Source organism: Monodon monoceros, unplaced genomic scaffold (assembly GCF_005190385.1).
Source record: "Monodon monoceros isolate NGI ecotype Baffin Bay Population unplaced genomic scaffold, NGI_Narwhal_1 Super_Scaffold_1, whole genome shotgun sequence".
NCBI lineage: Eukaryota > Metazoa > Chordata > Mammalia > Artiodactyla > Monodontidae > Monodon > Monodon monoceros.
In genome coordinates, this window is record NW_021703765.1 from 55,591,819 (window position 1) to 55,617,799 (window position 25,981).

The following is a 25,981-nucleotide window of genomic DNA, read 5'->3' on the forward strand; positions in this document are numbered from 1 at the left end:
GGGTTTAGAAAAGGAACAGGAAAAGAAACAAAGCAAGCAAAACTTTACTAGAGCAGCCAGCCCGAGCCCCTAAGCATCGCGGCGGGTTTCCAGTTTTCTAGACGCAGGGATCCCACACCCCACTTCCCCCGTCCTCGGCCGCCTGCACCCCGACGCCCCGCCTCGCCCTCCCCGCCCCACCCCACCCCAGGGGGCCTGGTGGGCGTGTATTTGAATCCGGGCTAATCGGCGGCCGGCGGGCGGGGCGGCCTGCCCGCGCCCCTGACAGCCCAGCGGCGGGAGGAGCCCCTCTGCCCTGGGAGCCGGACGGGCCGCGCCTCCCCGCTGGTGACCGGTCCGGTGCGCTGGCCCATGCTGGTCCCCGCCTTTGTTCTCGGGCCGGAGTGGAGACATGCGCGGCTGACGATGGAAGTAGAGGACTCGGGCGGCGTGGTGCTGACCGCCTACCACTCGTACGCGCGCCCCCAGCCGCCCAGCTCCGAGCCGCGCTGCGCGCCCCGGGCCGCCGCCAGCCACCCAGGCAGCAGGTAACCCACCGCGCCGAAGGGGCAGAGGTCTCCTGGGCTGGGGTGGGGGTGGGGGGTTCATATGCAGCTGGGTTTTCCGCCGGAGCGTAGGACCACCGTCGCTTGATTGTTGTTTCAAGTTTTGGAGGACTGGATGAGTGAGCCTCCCGTTCTTTGTATTTGTCCTTGATGGGAAGTCTCAGCCGGCAATGGCTAAAGACGATGGCTAGGAGAGGTTAGCAGCGGAGTTGCATTCCTGGTACAACTTGCTGATAATAGGCATATGCCTGATGTCTGCCAAATTCACCTATTGAGCTATTGGAGAATTAAAAAAAAATTTTTTTAATGAAACAGCAGGGGAAAATGAAAAAAAAAAGTAAAATATATTATCTTAATTCTCAGACACTATCGAGAATGTATTTAGTAACTGCATTTCACAGGAGCTAAAGCGCAGCTGGAGAGTCTCCAAAAAGGAAATCTCAGTAGACTTTTAAAAACAACCTTATTTCTAGATTTACAAAAACCTTCCAATTGTATACATTGGTGTCACTATTATTGCTAATGTTGACTCTGTCTATAAATGCAATTATAATTTTCCTTTGGATCAAAAAGAGGTTTGAAGGCTTCTCACTATGTGCATTTTAGATTTAATATCTATGTTAATTAATTAATGTTAGTCAATCTATCAGTGTTCATCTATTTGATGCAAGATCAAGGCCAATGAGACTTCTATTAACTAAACGAAAATGTTAGACCCTTAGGAAGTTTCCTTCTGTGGACAAAAATATTACACTAAGTGAGATGATTTGACATCTGACACATATTTAGGAGAAGTGTTATTTGTTTAAATGTGACTACCTGCAATGGATCCATTGACAAATGGTTTTCTTTACAAGTGGGGAGATTTGAATAGTGTGCTTTTTGCATGTTTATTTTCAGTCATTTTTTTCTCATACTTTTATCTTTAGTTATGTGATAAAGATTACTTGTTTCCTAATTTAATTGACTTGCAAGGCTTTCAACAGATTGTGACTTTATTTCAAGAAATATCCTCTTGGCTAGCATCCATGCGAAGAGCAAACTGCATTGGCATGAGATCTGTGTTGGGCTTGGCTAACAAAGAAAATATTGTTTCTTCCTAAAAGAGCAGCATGAGTGAAATCTAATTTTTATATACAGACAATGAGAAAATAACATTTTTCTTCCAGTTTTAAGAGCTGTGCACATTATTTTAAAGGCTACTTGAAGGTACAAACTTGCGTTTGTCTTTAGAGTGTTTTCTTTTCTAAACATGATCCTTGGCTATAGTTACTCCTATTATGAGTAACTAAATAGATATACGTGATTTGGTGAGAAGTGGGGGCCAGGTTTGTGCGTTTTTAGATGGTCCTGGTGTAGCTATCCTGTCTATAGCTCCCTGCAGCTGTCTGGGAGCAAGAGCCAGATTGTGCCATTTGGGCAATCCGAAATTATATCCCTTTCCATAGCAAACTGGAGAAGTTCCATTAACTCAGCATGTGGTCTCGTGGAATAATAATATACGAGAGCAAAAGAGTTGCCTATCATAGTGTTTTACCATACAGTTGCCAATTAGATTTATGTTGCTCCAAGTTTGCATTTTTGGTGACTGCCCTGTACCCTCTGTATGGGAGCCTTCGTGCTACTCACCCTCTGATGCAGGAGATAGACGACCCCCGCCCCCTACAACTAAATTGTGAGAGAAGAGCTTAATTCTTTGGTTCTCAGTAACAGTGATCAAAAAGAGGTTCCTGTATTTACAGGGAGCCCGAGGACACTATCAATCATGCGTCTGGTAACAGAAGTAATCAGGCCTGAGTTATTAACCTTTGACTCACTAACTACTGATCAATACTCCCTTTCAAGCCAAGGAGCAAGGTTGTATTGTTCCACTTATGAAGAGAGCACTCTCTCTTTCAAGAATACCCTTTCCTTTAAATCGCTTACATATGTTGTAATGTATTTGTGGAGTAGTGACCAGTATGGCACTAGGAAGCATGGGCTATTGTATCTGACTTTCTAAGTATCATCTTTCTTTAGCTCTGGGTAGCATAGTTTCATTTCAAAGCAAGCCATCTCCTTATTTTCCAAGCCCATACTTCATCTGACTTTATGTGCTTTTGATTTTGGGTTTTTTTGGCCTATTTTTTCCACTAAAATATAGTCTCTCTCTCTCTCTCTTTACTATTCTCTTTTCTTCACTATTGTATCCCAAGTGCCCAGAGTAGTGTCTGCCCACTGTAGTAGCTCAATAAATTAATGAATTCCTACCAAATGGCCAAGATAAAATGGAAGGATTTTTAACAGTATGTCAACGTATTTGTACCTACTATGTGCCAGAAATGCAATAGGCATTAGTGATACAAAGAGAAATGAGATGAAGAGCCTGCCTTGAGAATGTAGCCCTTGACCTTTCAGACCAATAGGATTTTTAGAAAAAAGCTTGAAATAAGTGGCAACATTTCAAAATCAAGAAGCTTCAGATATAAATCTGGACGTCAGCTTCCCATTAAAAACAAACAAACAAACAAACAAACCCCCCAAAGGATCCAGCAACTGAGGCTTCCATGGGCTCCATTACACACCTGTCCCTGTTACTCTTCAACACTGAAGCTGGGTGTCCATTGTAATTTCTTTTGGGGCCTGCCCATTTTACTTTATTAAAGTGAGTAGCCAGTATAAAGTGTACTTGCCAGTTACTCAGGCTTGGGGTCAGACTGCCAGACGCCGTTCATCACTTACACCGTTTCCTACCGTGTGACCTTGGGCAGCCTGCTTCAGCTGCTTAGACTAGCATCCGGCACCAAGGAAGCACCTGATAATTGTTAGCTGCATTATTACTGTTACCGCGTTTAATCACAGCTGTTGACGTAAAGAGGAGTAGAACATTTTTGGTACCTATCCCCCAAACTTACTCATTCAGGGAAGAGACTCAGGAGTACTAAGCATTTGTTGCGAGGAGGGAAAGCAATTCCTTATTTCACAAACATTCTATATTTACATTCTGTTGTAAGGATAAAAGAGAACGAAGGATTACAAATTCTCAGTTCTGTTGAAACAAATGGTTGGAATTATCTTTAGAATCATGTGATTTTTAGAGAAGCTAAGCTCCTAGACCCTTATTCAGAATCGAGAGTGAAATGTTAACATATGTTCAAAATGGTTTCACTTACAAAATGAAAGGTAGCTGAAGATGAAGCTAGATATCTTGTTTTTCAAAGATTTCCTAAGTTATATACAAGTAACATATACAACATTTTTTAGTGAAGGTATAGTATAAAATGGCTATGAGTATTTCTGATGTTTATCTCAATATACCATAAACTTCCTGAAAGAGGACAAAAATAGAGGAGGAAAAGAGCCAACTGTTCCTGAAAAACAAATATAGAAGCTCCAGGTTATCCTAGGAATTCTAATTCTATAGCAATGTTAAAACTTTTGTCAAGGGCATATTGTTTCCTAATAGCATAACTGTTCATTATAATGGGAATGATTTGATTAAAATGGAATTAGTGATGAATAGAAAGTAAATATTTTGTTTGTGGAAAAGACTAGGGTTGGCAACTTCTCCCCTCCTTTAAAAAATGTTTGGAACCATGGTCTCTATATTCTGCAGCCAGCAGAGGTGGGACTGAGCCATACCTGCCCTTGAACTCCAACCCTGTATGGCCTTCCCTCTCCAGTAAGTGGGTTTCTTTTTTTTAACCTTGGCAGTGTGCAGAGAAAGAGAGGTAACACCCCCCATTCCTCTGCACCAGAGCTCAGTATTTCTACCGTATAAGCAGGGGTCTTGCTGGGGCTGGGGGAGCCAGAAATGGCAATAAAAGTTTGTTGACCTGGGCTAAAAAAAAAAAATCCAAGAATGTACCACATATTTAGTGGTACATTCCTGGATTGAAAATAATTAATTAGAAAGACGTTTATTTCAAGGTGCCAACTCTTGTTCAGTTAAGCATTAATGTAGGTCTGTGTGAGCTTACAAACATATACACAGGTACACCAAATTCTGGGCCATAGTAGGTATACTTTTCTAGAGGATTCAAAAAGAGTAATGGAAATAGGATTCTTAGGAGAGAATGAGGTATTTATAGGTCATTCTTTATGTGATAGCTGAAACCAGAGTTGGTGGTCTGGTTTCTTTTTACAGTGGCATCCCTGCTGATTGTAGGTGCCTCCATATGTAGAGCTGTTGGAAAACATCTGGCACATTTCCTTTGATCCTGTCATTTGGCTTAACATTTGGCCAGTTGCTCTGTCCATTTTTAACCTGTTCATTTCCCCCGATCATTAATCCTTAATGTATCCAAAAAAATTCAGGAAACTTAGAGTGTTGTAGAATCATTTTCGTGTGGATGAAAATGATAACTTTCCCTTAACTTTTTATTTTGATGTAATTTTAGACTTCCGAAAATTTGCAGAAGTGGTGCAGTAAGTTCCCATGTAACCTTCTCCAGCTTCCCTAACCTTCCCTAAGATTAATATCTTGCAGAGCTGTGTTCTATTATCAAAACCAAAAAATTAACACTGCTACAGTACTATTAACTAAACTATAGACTTTATTCTGATTTCACCAGTTTTTCCATTAGAATTGGAATTTTTCTGTTGTAGAATTGAATCCGGGATCCCACATTTGATTTAGTCATGACTCCCAAACCTCCTACAATCCATGACAGTCTGTTGTCTTTTGTGACTTGGCACTTTTGGAGTACCAGTTGGTTGTTTTGTAGGAAGTCCCTCAATTTGGATGGGTCTTATGTCTTCTCATGACTGGATTGAAGTTACGTGTTTTGGGTGAGAATTCCACAGAATGATGTCAGGCCTTTCTCAGTGCATCATTTGGGGGGTTCACGATGTCACTGTCTCGTTAATATTGATGTTAGCTCTGAACACCTGGTTAAGGTGTTGTCTGCCAGGTTTCCCTATGTAATTAATAAACATCTTGGGAGAGATACGTTTTGACTGTGCTAACATCCTGTTTCTCCTCAAACTTTCCTCCTCTGATTTTCACGTCCATCTACAGATCTTGTCAGTAATATTTATTACAGTGATGTTCTTAATAGTGATTTTCAGTTTTTCTCAGTCCTCCTACGTTTGACTTATTTTACATACTATAAAATCCACATTCAGTATTCTCTCTAATTTTATTATTTGTGGATTTTTTTGCCTTTAAAAAGTCAACCAAATGTAATCTAACCTACTGGTTTTTTCACAGTTTTGCCACAAAATACAATAAAATGGCTTAGCTTTATCTGGTCTGAATTCATGAAGCCTATAAAGATAAAATCCCTAATTTAAAAAATCTATGATTTTTTGAAAGCAAAATTTTATTACAGGCTTAATAGAAAAAATGATCAGAAAGTTGCTAAATTAAATGCTGTGTTCAGAGAGGGTGGTTATTAGGTCCCACTTTGCCTGGCACTTGTTACTGAGGCTGTCCTTCTGTTTTTTTGGTACTATGCTTGCATCTGATGGGAAACATTTTCCCCTTACCAGTGTTCCAGAGATGTTACTTAAACATTTACAAATGTATCATAACTAAAGCAAACATTCTAATTTGCATATAATCAAAATTTCTTCTCACTGCATCCTAAAACCAAACTATTTCACTTTTGAAGTCATATCCGTTCTCTGTTTTCTCAATCTGTGGTCTCTAGATATCAGTTCTAGCAAAGATTAGAAGTAGAATGTTATATAGAAAAGCAAATGAAGGGAGTAAAATGTTCCTCAGAAGAAAATTTTGGAAATAAAGTTTATCCACTTAAACAGTAGACTTCATTTTGTTTTTAAGCCTCTTTGGATGAATATATGAAGTCAAATCTATCTTTAGTGCAGAAAAGAACCTTTTCTAAACGACTATCATCAAGTCAGTAAGAATTACAGTGCTGCGTAGTACAGGCACTGATTGAGATGTGGATGTTTTGCTTTACTAGTAAATAGCCTGAGAGTGGCATGGACATATATACACTACCAAATGTAAAATAGCTAGCTAGTGGGAAGCCACCGCATAGCACAGGGAGATCAGCTCCGTGCTTTGTGACCACCTAGAGGGGTGGGATAGGGAGGGTGGGAGGGAGGGAGGCACAGGAGGGAGGAGATATGGGGATATATGTTTATGTATAGCTGATTCACTTTGTTATACAGCAGAAACTAACACACCACTGTAAAGCAATTATACTCCAATAAAGATGTTAAAAGAAAAGTAAATAGCCTATATTGGTGTATTGTTTTATTGATTATATAATTTAAATATTATTTATTATCATTGTTGTTGTTTTCCTTCTTTTCAGGCAGACCTTAAAGCCTTTAGCAGTACTTTGGTTCTTTCTAATATTGCTGTTTTTAACATGCTTTGTAATTTACTTTTGATTAGATAATCAAGCTTGTTGGAACTGTTGTAAAGAAAATGCTGCTCAAAGAACTAAAATGTATAATCTAACAAAAGGTTTTGATGGCATTTATTTCAGTTTCCTTGAGAATTTTTTGGTTTGCTTGTTTGCTTTCAGTTTCTTGCTATGTTCTGGTTACTTGAGTTAGTGAGTTTTGTATAATGTGTTGTTCTTTGTAACGGGGAATTTCACGTATCCATTTCTTTGTGATTATTAGAGGATGTGCATCAAAATATTAATATTGTGTCCAAAAGTGCCTAAAGTGGGAACTAAAGAAAGTAGTAGATTGTTTTACTATGTATCATCTTCCTAAATATCTGTGGTTTATGACACATTCTTTGAGTATCAAATGTGTTACATCAGTCTTCAGTAAATGAATATTATAGGTAAAACTATCCATTTGAGAGGCATTAAGTGCCAAGTAATTCCAAGTGTGGGAGGATGTATGCTAATATCAAGTTGAGAACCAGCTGTGGTGTCTCATGTTACTCTTAAAAACTAATTAAACCTATGCATTCCATTTCTGATCCCTTCGATGAGTAGATGATGACTGCACACAAACACACAATACCAAAGACAGGAAGGAGAAGGAGAAACTGGAAACCAAAGGCAGAGTAGTATGTAGTAGTTTTAAATTGTGAAACACTTGAGATATATTTGTACTATTTTAATAATTCTAAGTTGTGGTGCCGATTATCTTTTACGTATAAGAGATAAATCTTTATTCCTATGTTAAATTTTGTGGTCAGACACAAAATTTGCTTTTGTACATCTGTAATGTATAGGGACAAGAATTCCTTTGAAGTTTCCTGTTCAGTATTCATTTATGAAAATCAGTTTAGAAAACACTGGACAGGGCCTTTGGCTTTATACAAAGGCCCATCAATGGATTTATATTTTTATAGAGCTGTAGAGAAACCTGACAGGTGTTTAGAAAAAATGTTAAACATACTAAAATGACATTATAACTGATAATATGATATTTGATCTCTTTCCTCCCCACTGTTCCCTGCCTTCATTACCATACTGAAAAATTCACATAGTAGCCAGTTAACAGGTCAGTGGTTGGGACTAAACCCATATTTAAGTGGCTGCGCTGTAAAGGGAAACACAAGAGGATAAATGTAGCTAAAGAAGTAAGGACTAGACCTCCTTTCTGAAGACTTCCTTCACAATAGTAGCCAGAAGGGTTTTTACCTACCATAACAATAATGATCCGTTGGTAATTCATCACGCACAGTCCTGTGGTGTCAATTCTTTAAAAAAAAAAAGGTGCCAGGTTTTATTGATAGCTTACTGAGCCTGACATGCACTATCTCATTTAATCCTCACCACAATCCAATGACATAGGAGGAAACTGAGGCACAGAGAAATAACTCAAGATCACACAGCAGGATAATGACAGCCCTTCTAAAACTGGTGCTTTTAACCCGTTATTTAAATCTTGAAACATTATTTAGTATATCGTGGATTTAGTCTTTTTCTGCCACAATTTGGTTATAAGTTTATTGAGAGCAGGGACAGTATTATCATATCCCTGCTTAGCAACCAGCAATACTAACTTTCACATAGTAGATATTATACTCAGTTTTGATTTAGTCTTTCCTTTTGCAGTCATGTCTATTCTGTGTTAATGGAATGAGCATGGAGCGAGTTAAATATGAATGGATATAAATAGTTTGAGAAATTTTGTTGCCACTTTAAGTAAAATAATAGGATTTTTTAAAATTTAAAAGCTATATACTTGCCCATCTTGCAGTCTTATTTAGGTAACTGTATTTTAAAATAGAGCTTCCCTGGTGGCACAGTGGTTGAGAGTCCGCCTGCCGAAGCAGGGGATGCGGGTTCGTGCCCTGGTCCGGGAAGATCCCACATGCCGCGGAGCGGCTGGGCCTGTGAGCCATGGCCGCTGAGCCTGCGCGTCCAGAGCCTGTGCTCCGCAACGGGAGAGGCCACAGCAGTGAGAGGCCCGCATACCGCAAAAAAAAAAAAAAAAAAAAAAAAAAAGACAAAATGTGCTACAGAAGTCATTCAACTTGACCAGGAAAGTGAGATACAAGCAATGAGTTATAGGAAATCTTCCTTAGGGCTCTTTTTTAGGCAGAAGGAAGGGAGGGCAATTTTTAATCCTCTAACCCTTAGGTTCATGTTCTTAGAATTTTTCATGTTAGTTTTATTAATCATTTTCTTTAACTACTAAGATTTCTATGGTTAAAAACATATTTTTCACTTTGTTCCTTCCATGTGATTTATAACATAACAGTTCTTAATGCAGGTTGAGAAGCAATGCTCCATGAGAATTAATGGGGTTTTCCTCTCCTGTCTCCTAATATTCAATCATTTTCACCTTATCTTGATTTTGAAGCCAACCAAGGGACAAGCAGGTCCTGGACCATGCCTTTGTGAAGACTAGTTCTGTTCAAAATGTTACTCAGAAACTTAGGATAAGTTAAGATAGGTTGTGCAATCCAGTCCGGACCCCGAGCCATCCCTGGTCTCCCATCAGCCTGAGCACAGTCCCTATCCCTCAGTGACCTTGGAGCCATGGATAATGCTGAACCTAAATTGGGCTTCAAGGATTTCTGTTTAGGAAACAAACTCAGGGCCCATTGTAGTCTGGACTTGAATCTTCCGGAGAGGTCAGAATCAGAGTGGCCTCCAGGCACTTGTGTTCATTTTCCGAGGTATTCATTTTGATAGCTTTGTTTTTTAGAACACTGTAACTACAGAGGCTGGACAGTTATTTTAGTTATACCTAAACAGTGTGGTCTGGGCTTCTCTGCCAACTGCCATGTCATTAGAAGTCTTCTCTAACTATTTTTCACTAGCCGACTTGTTCAGAGTGTATTACTAATAGGAACTAAACATCATGAAAGACCAGCAATGAGTGAGGACTAATCTCTGTCGTACAGCTGGGAAGCAAAGTATGGAAAAGTGTCATGTCGAAAACCTCACAAGGAATAACCAACTTGTTGAGCCAGGCTCTGAATTTGTTCTGCTGACCCCTCATCACCTGCTTGCATTACCATGGCACCTACTGAGGCCCACAGCATGGACCAATGTGTTCTGGGAGCAGTCAGGCCACCAGCAAGGAAAACATGGAGGAGGGGAAAACTGGCTTGCAGATGGGAGAACACTAAAGGTCTAGGACTGGAGAAAAGGTGGTGACTGTTAATGAGAACGACATTTCCTTAGCTTCCTTTCAAACACTATTACAACTCCCCTTGCACGTTATCTCACCAAACGTAACTTGGAGAGTCTCGAAAACACACTTGCTGCGACTTTTCATTGGCATCTTAAAGAGAAACATTTGCTGACCTCAATAGAGTAAGCAATTAAATGGGAAAAGAGCTGACTGTAAGTTTCCGTAGATTCTGTTTTGAAAAAACAGAGGATGCCTGGCCCCTGTGATTTTTAACATACCACAACTTAACTTCTCTCCTCCTCATTTACAAAGCTCAGTGATTACAAGGTCGACTTGGCAACTGTTTTTGTAAAGTCAAAATTGTGCTTAGTTGCAGAAGGCTCCACTCCAGAGGACTCCCACCTCTTCAGTTGCTGGAAGCATGTAATTGGAAAAAGCAGGCCCTGCTCTGCTTGTTTAAAGCTGTGTCATCCTTTGTGGGGCAGTGAGTCAACACCAGCTAAAACAACATGAGTCATTGCTTAGAAGAAGCCCAAGTGAAGCTGATTTCAATTATACTTATCCTAAACAAACATGATACTTCTCTTATCCAGACTCTTAAAAAAATTCTTATTGTGGGAGTTAAAAAAATTAGCACCAGTTCTCTTTAGTATTCATGGAAGTACTTTGCACTCAGAGGACTTTTTAATGGGTCTTAAGGAGGAACTCTCTTCAGTTAATCAAATTTTACACTGATTTATTCTCTCTTCTGTCTCTTCCACTCTCCAATCCCACCCTGCTCATACCCGATTTAGATCATTACTATTTTAATCTGGTTTCAGAGCTATTGGATTAAAATCCATAAAATCAAAATTGTGATCTTGTAACTGTTTGCTCCTTCTGTTCCAGGATCCCCCAGTGTCTTTTTTTCTCTGGAGTAAAACAGGTGGCTTTAAGGCGCATCGTGACTATTTGGAAGGCTAATGCCCTTGTCCAAGTAAAGATGATGAGAGCCTAGACTAGGGTCGTTCGAATATGGATGGAAGGAAGTAATGGAGTCTTTGGGACAACAAACAATGAAGTTAGTATGATTTGGTAATTAAATGCATACTGGGAACCAGGAAAAAAATCTTGAGTTTTTGTTTTAGTGTTATTAACTGAAATTGAGAATTCTGGTGGATGAGCAGATTGTGGATGGGAGAAGTTTAGCCTGTGAAATTTTGAGCTCAGTGTATATACCCAAATGATAGCTGGCTATACAAGTTGGAAGCTTGGGAAGGAGATCAAGGCCAAGACTTCTAAGCTATTTATTCGTGGGAATCTTCAGCATTTGAGAGGTAGTGAAAACTGGGACTGGATGAGATCTGGCAGGAGAGAATAGAGAATAGAGTCTCTATAGAGACAGCAGTGGAGCGCAGATGGAAACCCGAGGAGCAGTGCCAGTTAGGGAAAAGCAGAGCTTTGGGAGCCTCTGATGGAGACCAGAACGGGGCATTCTGGAAGCCAAGGCATTAGGTTCAGAATGAGTGGACAACCATATCAAGATAGCTAAGTGACCAATAAGGTCAAGACTAAAAATTGTCCCCCGGATTTGTAGTGTGGATAACAATGAAGATCTTTGCGAGCATGGGTTTTATGGAAGTGAGAGGTGGAAGCCTGTTTGCTTCAGGTTGAAGAGTGAGTGTGAGGTAAGGAAATAGAGGCAGCAAGTGGAACCTGTTGTAGAAGCTTAGCTTATGGGAAGGTGAAGAGATCAATGGGGGGAGCTTTTAAAACTTAGCAAAAAGAGCTGAAAATTGGCTAAACGTCAAGAAGGAAACCTAGCATTTCTAAAATGCAAGATTTAAACACATTTAGTCTCTTATTTATAATCCTTTGATAACATTTTTGCATTTAGGATGAATCTTTATCACTAGCCCCACAGTAGTGCTTAAGCACTTCTGGAACAGGAGCATTGTCTGTCTTCTTCATTGCTGAATCCTTCACTACCTTCCCCCCTCCCCGCCCCCATTAAAGGGCCTGGCACTCAGCAGAGTCTTAACAAATTTTTGCTGAGTAAACACAGTGGGGGCTGATTTGTGGAAATGTGGCCTCTTCTTGGGTTGAGAAGCATCACTTCCTTTGTGAGGCCTTCCCTGACTGCTTCCTCCTCAAGCCGTGTTGGTCACTTCCACCTTTGTGCCTCCTCTACCTCTACATTCTTCTAGTATTGCACTTACCCACTACTTACGGTAGTACTTACATAGCTGACCTGGAGTTTGTTGATGCCCTGGACCATGTCTCATTCATCTCCGTGTCCCTGGCCTAATTCAGTGACAGGTACATATATGCTTTTTGAGTAAATTAACAATTTATTCATTAAATAATGGTGAAGGTAATATTCCTTTTAAATATATGATGATAGTTTCATAATTGCTATTATTTTTGACCCTGGAAGTATTAGAAATCTTGGATTGGTGTTGTGTTGGAGAATATACTGTTCTGACCTTGCATACTACCTGCTTTCCCAGAATCTGATAAATTAGCCTTTAGTCATAGGATAACATAAACTCTTGGTAATATGCTTTGAAGTAAAGAATGATCAATAAAAATCAAAACTGGCAACAATTGTAAACGAACATGCCATGACACCTAAAACTGAGAGCAGTATGGATAATTAATAGAAGGTAAATATACCCTCCATTGTTTTAAAGATTAAATTTTGCTCAAGGGTAATTTTACTCATTAAAAGAAGAACTTGAACTCCTGATTTTTACAATAAAAGTGAAATTGAACAGCCATCTATTGAGCCTCTGTATGCCATACACTCTGTCAGGCTCTGGGGCTGCAAAAATGGTTTAATAGTCCTTCATTGAGAATAGATGGACTGTTAACAGGCGTTTCAGCTGCATCTGAGGTGCAGCTCCTTGAGGGTACAAAGGAAGTCTCTCTCTCTCTCTCTCTGTCTCCCCAGCATTAGCCCACTGGCCCAGAGCAGGCACTCAGTATTTGAATGGTTGAAAGAATGATTGAGGAAAAACGCATGAGGTGCTCTGGGAAAACAGAGAAGGTGTAACTAACACTAGGGGCTCAAATTGATGTGGGTGAGAAAGGGGTCAAGGGAAGCATCTGGGAGGAGTCATAACTAGATTAAGCCTTAAAGAATGAGCATGACTTAGTAGGAAGAATAAGAGTGGGAAGAGTTTTTGGCAGAAGAACCAGTCTAAGGAAAAGGGACAGAGACTGTAGCCACAGTTGCTGGTGTCCTGAGGCCACGTAATATGAGACCAGCCAGCGAGGGGAGAGACCACTTACTGTGCATTTTGGGTAAAACGATGAAGGTCAGACTGAACTCAGTTACATGCCCAGTTTCTTCATTAGAATAATGAAGGGCTTCCATTAGCTGACCTCTAGATCCCTTCTAACACATAAATTCTCTTTTTCTCAATTGTTAAGTTGGAAATGAAGGTAATTAGATAATTCTAGATTTTTTAACCAAAACACGGGTTCAGACCTGTACTAATTTTGTAGTAACACTTTTCCCCTTCTCATTTAACTCTGCCAATTTAAATGATCTCTTGGTTACTTATGCTGTCTGTGCAGTAAGCATGTATTGTTGCCTAATTTAGTACTTTGATTACTCTTAAGTAGAGTTTGGTTCATTTCAAACAAGCTACCAAAGTCAGATTAATATATCAGTAAGGTATTTATTTGTCTTTCAGCTTTTCTTTGAAAAATATAGCCTGTCCAATAAGCAGAACTGATTTTTATTTCTCAGATGATTGTAGACTGTAGTAGCCCAGTTAATAGGAATGCTAGATACTGTTGAAGAATGCCATGGCACTTCATTATTTTTTGTTCAGATTTAAAAGAGCATTTATTAATAACAATTTTTTGAAAGATACATTTTTATTAATATCATATGTGCTAGATTTAATACTTCTATTTGGGACAATATTAGAATAAATTTAATGCAAATTAAGTAAAGCAGAGACTTCCAAGAAACATGTGTTTCCAACATGTGAGTGTGTTGTTGTATATCTTCTCTGTGTTTTTTAATAGTCCAACAACACATACATACAATTTAAGGAGACAAATCTGTTTCAACTATTTCCTCATTTTCTGCTTTTGAGTTTTTGTGAAAGACTAGGTCCCCAAACTGAGATATCCGATGACATGTTGCAAGAATGTGCCTGTGAGGGAAATGGGCGCAGAGGCCAAGAACCACCTTCCCTTCCACTCACCCTCTTCACCATTCCTATGGGGGGAAATTTATATAATGACAATGATCCTAAAGATCTTCAAGATTTCTGAAGACATATCCCCAAACAAAAAAAGTCTTTATTTAGTGATAATAGTCACTTAATACATTTTAAAGTTGAGATATACTTATTATAGAGTAAAATGCACAGTTAAGGATTCAGCTAGTTGATTTTTAACCCGTGTAACTGCCATCCAAAATAAGATACAGAACATTTCAATCACTCTGAAAATGTCCTTCATGCCCCTTTTACTTCCTGCCAGTTTCTGACTTCTATCACCATACCTTAGTATTGCCTATTCTTGGAAGTCATATGAACAGAACATTACAGTATATATTGTTTTGTGTCTGCCTTCATTTCCTCAGAGTAATGGCTTTTGAGATTCAAACACATCATTTCCTCAGAGCCTGAAAGTGGGAAAAATGTATGTAGACCCTTTGGTGGTTTTATTTTATTGTAGTACCTGATTGTCATCCAGCTGTCCCATAGGCATCGGCTGTTACATAAAAGAGGGGCTAGGTGAGGGAGCAGGTTTAGATAAAAACCCATCACGATATCAAAATCTAGAGACTCATCTCTCCATGGTGGACCCAGGCAAAATTGGGAAGTAAGCAAATTTATCTTTGTTGCCTGCTCAATTTGCTTTGGCTTGCCTGGGCCCTTCCATTTTCCTTTGCTGTCTCAGATAGGGATCATTTGATTACTACTAGGGGACTATCTGCTTAACACTTGAGGCATTTTGCCTTTCCAAAGCATATATACATTTTGTAACTTCTAATGGTGAAACTCCAGGTCTCATTCAAGGAAGAGAGGCAAGGTCTTTCGGTAGGAAGTCACAATCCTCAATGCACATCTTGTAGAACTGAGATTGGCTATGTTTTCCTACAAAAGACCAGTATTTTGGGCTTTGCTGGCCATACAGTCTCTGTTGTAACTCCACCATCATTAGCATGAAAGCAGCAATTGAGAAACCAATAGACATGACTGTACTATAATAAAACTTTATTTACAAAAATGGGCAGTGGGCTGGATGTGGCCTGTGGGCCCTAGAACTCAGTCCCCTAATGTAGACAGCTTCCTGATCTGCCTACTCATGAAACTTGTAAGCCTATAATAGCAAGATACAGAGAATTTATTCTCTAGAATACATAAAGCTGAAAGGAACTGGGGGTTGTATTAGTAACAACCTCTCACCTTTCAGCTAGGACATTGAGTCTCAGAGTAGTGACTTTTCAATGTCACAAGGAGTCAGTGGAAGAAGATCCCAGACTATTCAGAACCCCCAGGTCTTTAGCTAGTGTTCTCTGCCCTGTTCAGTTTGTGATGGATATGAGTCACATTACCTCAAATATACTATCAGACTGACATTTGGGGAACCTGTCTTAGCTCACATGTTTTAAAGGAATGAAAGGCTGAGAGAGAGAGAGAAAAAAAAAATTAGGAATTCAGTGGTAGTATTCCGGAAACCAAACCAAGGGTTGGCTAAGAAAGAATGAGGGTTATACATTTAGCAAACAGGTTAACTGATTTAAAAAAACAGTATATTGAATGCTTTGTCCAAATAATTGTTCTAACATTGTGTGTGAAAAAAATAAAAATTTAACTGAGAAAATAGAGACCTCTAGATTCTCTGTCATTCAGTTCATTCATCCATTTATTCTTTCTTTGAATTTCTTTCTTAGCACATATCTTCTGAGTATCTTCCCTGAGGGCACTGTGAATGATCACAGCTAAACAGGATAGAGTTTCCGTGCTTGAGGGGCTGTTAAGGGAGCCTGAGACCATTGGGAACCATGCCTTATTTAGCTTCATGCCTCTGGAGAGAACACAGACTGCTTCCTAGAGGAGTGGTGTTTTAGTTGGGCACGTGGACATACTGGGTGATGTGGGTATCCTGGTGTATGGGTAGGGTGTGCAGCAAAGAGAGGGTATACAAAGGGGGCTCAATTCAGCTTGGATGTACTGAGAAATGTGTGAGGGAAGTAGTGGTAATGTCTATACAAATATTTGCAAGATTTTATTTGTGGGATGGGATTGGCTCAATGAGTGAATTGTCAAAGAGATACTAACTGTCACAGCCAAACCAATGAAAATAAATTAATGAGAGTACCTCACCTTGGGAGGGTGTCTTAAACTCTTTGTACATTTCTTTAAAAATTAATGAGAATTTGTTTTGAAAGAATCAGACTGAAGCATAAAAGTAATTCTTTTAGAACTTTATTACCCCCCCCACTCTACTCCCCCAGTCAAATAACCAATACAAAGTAGCTTATATCTTGGGAGTAGGTGGCTTAATGATAATCGCAAACTTATGCTGGGATCCTAGTGGTTCAGCCAAAGTCCCATCTTCAGACTTCACATTTAGCATAGCTTTTATTCCTGTTAACTTGGCTTGCAGTTGGGTGACACAGCTGGGTATTGTGGATGACAGAATTTTCCTAGTGTTGTGCCCCAGAGAGATACAGGGCAGATGGGGGAGAAGACTTAATTCAACACTAATGAAACCCTGACCCCCACATGCATTTTGGTAATTCCATGAAGGCAGGAATGTTACTAATAACAGAGCAGATTTTGTAGGTCATCTCAAACTTGGTCAGCTGCAGTTAAGCCTGTGGCTGCTGGTGTTTGGAATGCACCCCTATTTGTTTTTGGAAAGTGGTGAAGGAGATTCAGTTACAGGTTTTCCATCTTCCTGGAATTATGCTACTCCTAGAATAGAATTCTCCACATACCCAAGTGTGATTGGACCTCAAATTTAGCAAGTATTCAATTAAACGAACCATTTACTGTATCAATACCTACTTTGGGGAACTATTTTACATCCAGAATATCTTTTTTTTCTGGTGTTAGGGTGAATTTTTTAAAAGCCAAATTACAAAATGTATTGTCAAAATTACTTGATGAACTATTGAAGCAAGGTAACTTTTCACAGACAGCATGTGTAGCAAATACTATCTTTTAATTTGGTATTCATTGCTCAAAGATATACAAATGAAGGCAAAAAGTGATATATTTTATGTTTCCTTGATACTTCTAGCTTGTGCACCTGAGTTGTATTTTTACATACTGAAATAGGAAGAGTTACTTACTTTTTATCATGTAGTTCTTAGCTTTTTCAAGTCATAGAATGCTTCAAGAATCTACTAAAAGCCTTAGACCTTTCTGAAAAGTACACATATATATGCTGTACAAGTTTGCGTGCATTTTCTGGTGATTCGTGGACCGCAGGTTAAGAAGATATTGGTCAAGAGATATTTCCTCTCTTTTTATTCTATCCAGGGTATCTTTACATTTACAGTTATCAGGACCATTTCATATACCTGGAGAGTATACTTAATAGTATTCAGAGTGTTTCCCTAGGACTTGAGGTGAGCTTTGAATGACTGCTGGACAAATTCAATATAAAAACAGATAGAATGCCTGCTGTTCTGTGTGTCTCCCCACAATCAGGACACTTCTGGGTGGCATTGCTGTGATGGCCAGCGTCTGGGCTTGGGCATTTCCGGCTGATGTGAGAAAGCCAGTAGGGCAGAAGCAGGGGTGCCTTGGGCTTATGAGATAATACCTGTATGAATAGGATGTTTCTGTTCTCAGAAGTGAAAAATGTTGGCAGTCAACATTTAACGAGATCAGGGCACAAGAAGGTACTGAGTTTTAACCATTCTCGAAGAAGATGTAGAGGAAACAAAAGCCTTTCAGTATTTCACACATGAGGGGTGGGAAATTGTATAATTGTTTTCTAATAGGAAGACAAGGTAAATTAATCCACTCTGCTTTTTTTTTTACCCTCATACCCACAGTCCAAGTTCGGTGTCCTGAATGGGAGTTTGCTTGGTGTTTCTAGTGCTTTCCTTGGATCCCTGTGCAGGCGTGTGATCTGCACATGAGACCACCAGTCCCTAGTCTTGTGTGCCAAGACAGAGAGGAAAGTGTTTGCTTTTGTAAATGAAGCATTTCTGCGATTGGAGTTAAAGCTTCTGGTACATCTCTGACCAATATAATTGTAACAAGAGGAAAAAAATGTTTGAGCTGAAAGTTAATCAGAGCAAACAACTGATCTGGTCTGTTTGCACATTATCTATTCAGTAGCCGTACCACACTGAAAATAGATTCAAGAAAGGTGAGCTGAAGTCATGAGTTGCAAATTTGTAGCATATCTTCATAGGAAAGTTAAAAAGGTAGCAGCCAAACAAATACTGCTGTTGCCTACAAACATTCCCTGCCTGGCAGCATTGTCCAACAGATTTCTGGACTGGACAGATATTTCTCCTTATACAGCGTTTTATATCCTGCCTTGATTACATATAGCCTGTTCATCAGGCAGTTTATAGCATATTTGAGGTCCCAAGAGCCCTTTCTGCACATCCTCCTTCCTTTGCTGGGAGAGCCTTCTCCCCAGTCTTCACCTGGTTAAGTCCTGTCATCCCTGGGGATTGGACCACAGCTTCTGTTGTCTAGAAAACCTGCCTTAATACCTTTTCTTCTACTCTTCCAGTCTATGTCCAGTTTCTCTCCTTTGTGCTCCCAGTGAACCCTGGGCCTACTGCTGCCCTCAAGTTATTATTCTTGATGATAATGCTGATGGGACTTCTCTGTAGCTGCCCCCTGTACTCCACTGCTCGCAGCCCCCTAAGAGCTGGAGCCACGGCGTGTCTTTTTTTTTTTTTTTTTTTCACGGCGTGTCTTTATGATCTCCTGTCCAGCAACATGCCCCATAAATGTCTGTGAAATGGAGGGAAGGGGGCCATGTATGACTTTTTTTCCCAAAACTAGAAAACAAACTAATCAACTCTGGTTAAAATTTATTGTAGAAGACAGTTTCTTACAATAAGAAAGAGAAAATGAAACACTGAAGAAACACAGGGAAATGCTAATCAGGGTCAGGTTCCACATGGTCAGTTGCTTATGCTTTCACTTTGTCAGATTTTCTCTCTTATAAAGAAAAAAATCCCTGGCAGGTAACAGAAAAGGGAAATGCTTTTGTTTTTCAAACTGTAAAACTAGAGTGTCCATGACCTCATTTGAGACAGTCGTTCTCAGAGATAATGTGTCTCCTGTTAAAATGCAGCATCTAATTTAGGACTCAGTAGCTAGGGATGATTCAGAGGATATTAGAGGATATAATTTTAAAGACTGGAAAATAATGGCCATGAGGAATATACATAGAAATTGAGATTGTTGGGACTGGGGCATAGAAAGGCAAAATGAGCCGTGCCAACTGGGTCAACAAGAAGCCTCAAACCGGTGGGCACACACATACTTTACTGGGGTGTCTGAAGTATCTACTGGTTCTCTACTGGGGTGTCAGATCTGGAGGTGGCACTGCCAGGCCCAGTAAGAGCAGCGGCAGCAGCTTCATAGATCACAGAATACAACAGTGCTGTCTCTGTGATGGTGTAAGCTATGGTATTTGCTATGTAATTTTCCTTTCTGATTTTAGTTTGATTTCCTTTCCTTGAAATTCTCTAGGGTTATGAAGTTAATTGGCAATTGCTAAGACAAGAAACCAATTTTTCTATTATAAGAAGTAGCAAAGTCCCTCTCGTTTTGAAGACATGCCTACACATCTTCTAAAAAAATTCCAGGTGTCTGGGAAGTCCAACTTCATAAAGTAGTGTTTAATTAGAAAGGAAGGAGAGCTATGTTTGTAGAACAGACCAATTTGATTATACTTTAACTATTAAATAGATTAATTTTCAGGGTGGCCATTCTCATTACATGCATTTAATTGACGTTAAATTGTATTAAGAATTTAATTTTAGCTCCCTTTACGAATCCGCCAATGCCCATTCACCCTTGGTAGACTAATAAGATTTCTACTCAGACATGCTTTTATTAATCCTCATTTCTACTCTGGGAGGAAAGCATGAGTGGAGCCAAATGGAATTCTTTCTCCTACTGAATTTAACAACCACAGTTTCTGGAACTGTTGCAAAAGAATGTGAACATTATCATAACTTATTGGGTCCTCAGACCCAAATTCAAACAATGAAGCAAAACAGACCTCCTTATCTATTCTGATTGTATCACTGGCATCACAAGTAAACCAAGGACTTAGAGCTTAACTTTCAAATTCGAGCTTTTGTTTGATCCTGTCTCTAACTCTGTCTCTCACAGTCTTTTCTGTCTACATCTGAGACCATTTGTGTCTTCAGTTAACACAGACCTCGTGCGGCGTAGCATAGGTTCCAGGCTCGACAAAACCAGTTGCTGAATTCACTCCAGCCTCTGTACAACGAGAACCATGTCTAAACAGAAGGGACTCTGTGAGCTGGGCTCGGGATGCTTCTCATCTGGTGCAAGGTCAGTTCTTAGCTGGAATTGCTGTGTGGTAATTGCCGTGTGATACACAGGCTCTGCCTCCTCAGCTAAAGAGCACGGACAGGTGACAATGAGGTCACTTGTTCCTCTCCACACTTCTTTATCATCTTGGTCACAATTCAGGAATGCAGAGAGTAGTCTCCTAAGAAATGCCTCAGTATCATCCCACCAAGGTATGCGTTTATTTTTCCCTCTTTATATGCTCATAATCATTCTATGTGATTTTGTCTTTGACTTACTGATTGAGGATGATTTTTTTCTATTGTTGCTATAAACACTATACATAGAAGTGTGATGAAGTAAAAATAGAGCCTCAAGCGTCTCAATAAATCAGTAGCTTTTGTGTCTTACAGAAGTATCACTTAGTCAAGTGATTGTGAGTCTAGGCTATAATTTGGGAGGGCACAGTGAAATAAGAGCCTTGGGATACCTAGGTGCCAGTGTGAAATGGTACCTGAGGGCTGATTTTGTAGTGTTTTTAAATTTTTTTTTTAAGGAAAGTCCTTGAAAGAGACTATTAAATATTTCTTCTTACTTTCAGTACAATATTGCAATTGTAAAAGGTTAAAGTAAAAAAATAATTTGACATGAGAGCCACTGCTTGTGTCTAATTAAAAACAAATCTTCAAATTAGCCTTTCAAAAAAATTTTTAGACATTCCTATTCTCTCTAATGTAAAGGGACAGTAAGAACAAGTATCGTGTTTTCAGTGAGACCAAACTGAAATCAACGATTTTTTTTTCCTCTCTGTCCCCTATCTGTATTTGTGATTCATGGGGATAATGCAATCATATGATTTACTCTGTATCACACAGTAAAGTTCCAGCTCATTCAATAAGTGCAGTCCATAGTTGGAAGGAATAATATATAAAACCTCACACAGTATGAGGTTTAGTTAGAGACTGACCTTTAAAAATTATTCTTAATAGTATGGGTATTGTTAAGATAATTGAAAGGATGACATTTAGAGAAATGGAATTGAATGGTTTGAGGTGTCTTCTTTTTGCTGTTGTTTTAAAGTTTGAATTCTGATGGTCTTCCCAGAGCTGTGGCTTCTGCGTGTGTCTGACTCTAGTTGAGTTTCATCTTGAAACATTTCACCCCAAGCATACTGATTTTTGTCTTAGTAAATATTGTCCCTGTCCATAAAAGACAAAGAGATTACCAAAATTCCTATAGGAGTGTAATTGTAAAGCTGACATACAGAGACATGCTCGTTTTTCATGATTAAGATTTGGTCAAATTTTGGTCTGTGTGTTGGTGAACATGTGCTTGTGTCACCTCATCGCTTTAAAATATGTGATACAATTGATTCTCTGTTTGCAATGACTCCAGCTTTGTTCACGATATCTACTTATTGCAAATAAGACCACTTTCATGAAGGAACAAGGTAACAGGTAACTAGGAAGTAATGTCTATTTAAAACATTATTATAGAATGGAATGTATAATTTGCCTTTGGCCATGTGACTCTGAAGCTGTAATTACTTTCCTTACACCTTTAATGAAATTCACTTCTTTCTATTAAATGTGATTTTCAAACCTTATAGCAGTTTCTCCCCAAAAGGTACCACACATCCAAAGCAACTCTTAAAGAGAACCCTTTAATGATATGTCATTATCATAGTGAGATTAAACCTCTTTGGATAGCTGAGGCCATTTAGTGGAAATTAAAGATGAATACAGTTCTATGTTGGGTATCAAAATCAAGATAAGTTTAAATACTAAGATCTGCAGAACATGGTCCAAACTTTGAAGTCACTAAGCAGGACGTTGTAGGCTATTGTCTCCCTCATGCCGATTTACACTGGCGTGGAGCACTTTCCAGAACTAGTGGTCAACTGTACCCTCGAACATCTGTAGTTATGTGGACCAAGATAAGAGTAAAACAATGCAGTCCAGTGCTTCAGGGCACGTAAACTGATCTCCTGTGGATGGAGGGCAGGAATTTCCTCCTTCTCTCTGTAGGTCAGTTTCCCAAGGATCTTCATAAGCAATAAGGTGAATGAAGCCTAGGAGCTGGGAAGCTTTATTTGTCAGCTGAGTTTCCCAAGTAGACTGTACATCTGAGTGGATAATTTGATCCAAGGGTAGGGTGGTGTGTAAGGAGACCAAGAGTAAGTAATTTTCTAGAAGAATTATAAAGTGCTATGGAGAGAGCATAGGCCTACGAAGGCAATTGCTGAGTTGGGGGCATTACTGGAAGTGTAATGTGAGAGAGTGAATAATGAACAGTGTCTTGTTTCCAAAAAGTGACAATGGAATCCTTAAGGACAGAAGTGTCACTAGAGTGGTTATTATAGAAAAGAAAGTATTGGAGGAGGAAAGGGAGTAATTTGGCGAAAGGACTAGAGGGAAATGGTAGGAAGAGGCAGAAAAAAGGGAAATGGGGAAAAGCACCACTGAGCTCATTATGGTAAAAACAACGGATTTTAGGATGAGGAAATTAAAGAATCAGAATTATTAAAGCCAAATGCAGCACTTACCAGTTTTTATGCAGATGTTGATTCTCAGAAGATGAATAAGAGATCATTTGAAATTCACATGGTGATGTACAAAATCCTGTAAAGTGTTTGAGAAGAAAAAGATCAATAGAACTCTCCCTTTTATGAGTATATATGATTTTAAACTAACATTTATTGAGGTAACTTTATGTGGCTTTAGTTGCACAGAAAGTTTTTAAATTATATATGTCTTGAAGTAGGGAAGGAGGGTGTTTGTTTTGTATTGATTTTGCCTTTTAGAAGTTTTAGAGTTAATCAGTAATCCTAATTAATTTTACAGGTAGAAAAAACTGAGTGAAAGATTCTTGTTGAATAGAAAGCTTGGGGATGGGACCATAAAACAAGAAAAAATGTGCATAAAGATAACGGAATCAATGCTGACAGTGAACAGCCATTGGTTGTTGTGGGCATAGACCAATAGCTTCTGGAGTTGCTAAAAGGAATGACCTGAAAATAATACAGTAAAGAGATTGGATCTGAATTCTGTACAATTTGACTTGTGCCAATTACACTGGTTGTGCATAAGTAAGATGACTATATACTTTCTTGTCCGAAATGGGACACTTTTAAAAGTGAAAGTAGGTGCTATACAATCATGCCTGGACAGCAGGTATAAACTGAGATTTTCCTAAACAATCCAGCACATGTGGTCACCCTATGCCTGAGCCCAAATACTTTAAAATATATTCAACGTTTTCTAAAATGAATATCATTCCGGGACAACATTTAAGCAATTTTTCTGTATTATCAATAAGCACCAAAAAAATCAGTTTAAGTTAGTGTATTTCTCAACTATTAGGGTTCATATATTGGTCACAAAGACACTGGACCATTTTGGTCATAAGTCAGTTTCACTTTCACCCTCTCCAGTATTGAAATAATCAACTCTGTTACCTTTTTTTTTTCCTTTTAGTGGGCTTGTTTTGTTTTATTTCATTTTATTTATTTTTGGCCCCACCGTGTGGCTTGCGGGATCTTAGTTCCTCGACCAGGGGTCAAACCCGGGGCCCTGGCAGTGAGAGTGCAGAGTCCTAACCACTGGACCGCCAGGGAGGAACTCCCCTCTGTTAGCTTTAAAAGAAGCAAATCTATGTTGAAGAGCAAGATTTCTGGCTCTTCTGCTGACTTGGGCAAGTTATTTAGCCCTTCAGCCCCTCATTTTCCTCACTGGGGATAATAACAGAATTAATCTCCTAGACTTATTGTGAGGATTAAAGACATCAACATAAGTAAAGACCTTTGAACAATGAGTGCCACATAGTAAGATCTATGTAAGAATTAACTTGTTATTCTTAATCTTACTCTTATTCATATTCTTATGTCCCCATGAAGCACCGTTCTTTTTTTGCACAGTCCTTTGAATCATCATTTCCTGCCCTCCTTCCCTTCCCCCTCTCCCTGTTCCACCTCTACCACCGTAATGTATTGAAAACCTAAACACAGGAGCACCTAGCATAAAATGTCCTTTCTGACCCTTTGCAGAGAATATGACCTGTTTGATAGTCATCACAAATGGGAAATAGCAGTATTTTGGGGAACATGAAACTGATTAGTAGAGTAAGCCACTCTTCTTTAACGTGGTGAAGTTTGGGAAACAGGAGAAAGCTCTGTTATGTACTTTGTGGAGATAGAGAGGGGAGAATGGGGAGTGGAGCAGGATGGAAGGACGGGAAGAGAAACAAATGGAGCAAAACCTAAGAAGTAAAATGGGTCTAGAGAGATGGGTCAGAGTCAGAGATAAACGAGAAGACAAACCTGGCCAGCATTGCATATCGGGGCGAGTGCATCTGAATTAGGCATTATAGGGACATACTGATGATTAATGCAAAGTTTGGATTGACAACTATCATGATGTTACTACCCTCGGGAAATAAAATTCATACAGATTTGGCAAAGGAACAATTTAAGTAGTGTTTGATGTTCTACCTACCTATCCTATTGGATTAAGAATTAAGCCATGACAGGGTACATATAATTTTCCAAAATTGCGTGATCTCTCACTCTTTATGTCCTTCTCTCCATCATTCCAGTTAATGGGACCTGTGACATCAGAGATACAGGACCAGACTGAATAGCCAATGTTTTTAGCAACTTTGGTAAATTCTTTAGAAACTGATGTCAAGGGAGTTTCCAGAGTTCAGTAGAATAAAGCATGAAACACAGAGTTGTTCACCCCACACAAGCAGGACTGGATATCAGGCTTTCACACTGCACTGCCCCAGAAGAAAACTAATGAGTTCTGCTCCTTGGATTACCTGTCAGGAGGCTTTGAGGATGGTTTCCCCAGGGGTAGACCTCAGAAGTTCCATGCCAGAGCTATATAATTTTGACTCCGAGGGCCATTTTCCAAGTGCTGTGAAGTCCATTCGTTGTGCTGTGTTAAATAGCTATTTCTCAAGTTTATTTAGGAAACTGAAGCTTGAGGAATGATTATTTTTACATGTCACTGTATGGGATTGTAGGTCTGCTATGAATATTATTTAGAAGATTCAAAATAAGAAATTTCTGTGGCAAACATACTATAATTGTATCAGATGAGAAATGGGGATGGAGGAGGTGTTAAAATCCGTAGAGCATATATAAGATGCTGTATAATAGAGCATATATAAGATACTCTATTTTTCTTTGGTTTAGGGCATAGAATTTGCTTTAGAGTCTGTTGCTTGCTTATCCTTTAATATTGCTCCAGGAAGCAGGAAAGGATAGAAAGGGAAATGTAAATTATCCGATTTTCCTTCTGGATGGTGGGGCTAGTTAAAGATTTGTAGGTAGACAGACCTGAAAGTGAGGTATTAATGGTATTTGTGGCTTTTTTGCTCTATATCTGTCCTTTTATCATCTTAGATAAATGAGAGTTGTGGTTTTTAATCAGAGAAGATGAA

At 39.3% G+C, this 25,981-nt stretch overlaps 1 protein-coding gene across 3 annotated transcripts in view; it reads left to right on the forward strand.

Moving 5' to 3' along the window:
* The first annotated feature begins 307 nt into the window (after positions 1–307).
* ARHGAP28 (Rho GTPase activating protein 28) overlaps positions 308–25,981 on the forward strand; it is a 147,893-nt gene continuing 122,219 nt past the window's right edge. For all 3 annotated transcript variants that reach the window (XR_003794926.1, XM_029232071.1, XM_029232085.1), the window contains exon 1: positions 308–527. Coding sequence is in view for 2 of the 3 variants with exons in the window: in XM_029232071.1 (XP_029087904.1) it covers positions 352–527 (176 nt within the window). In the remaining variant the exon portion in view is untranslated. The remainder of the gene's footprint in view (positions 528–25,981) is intronic.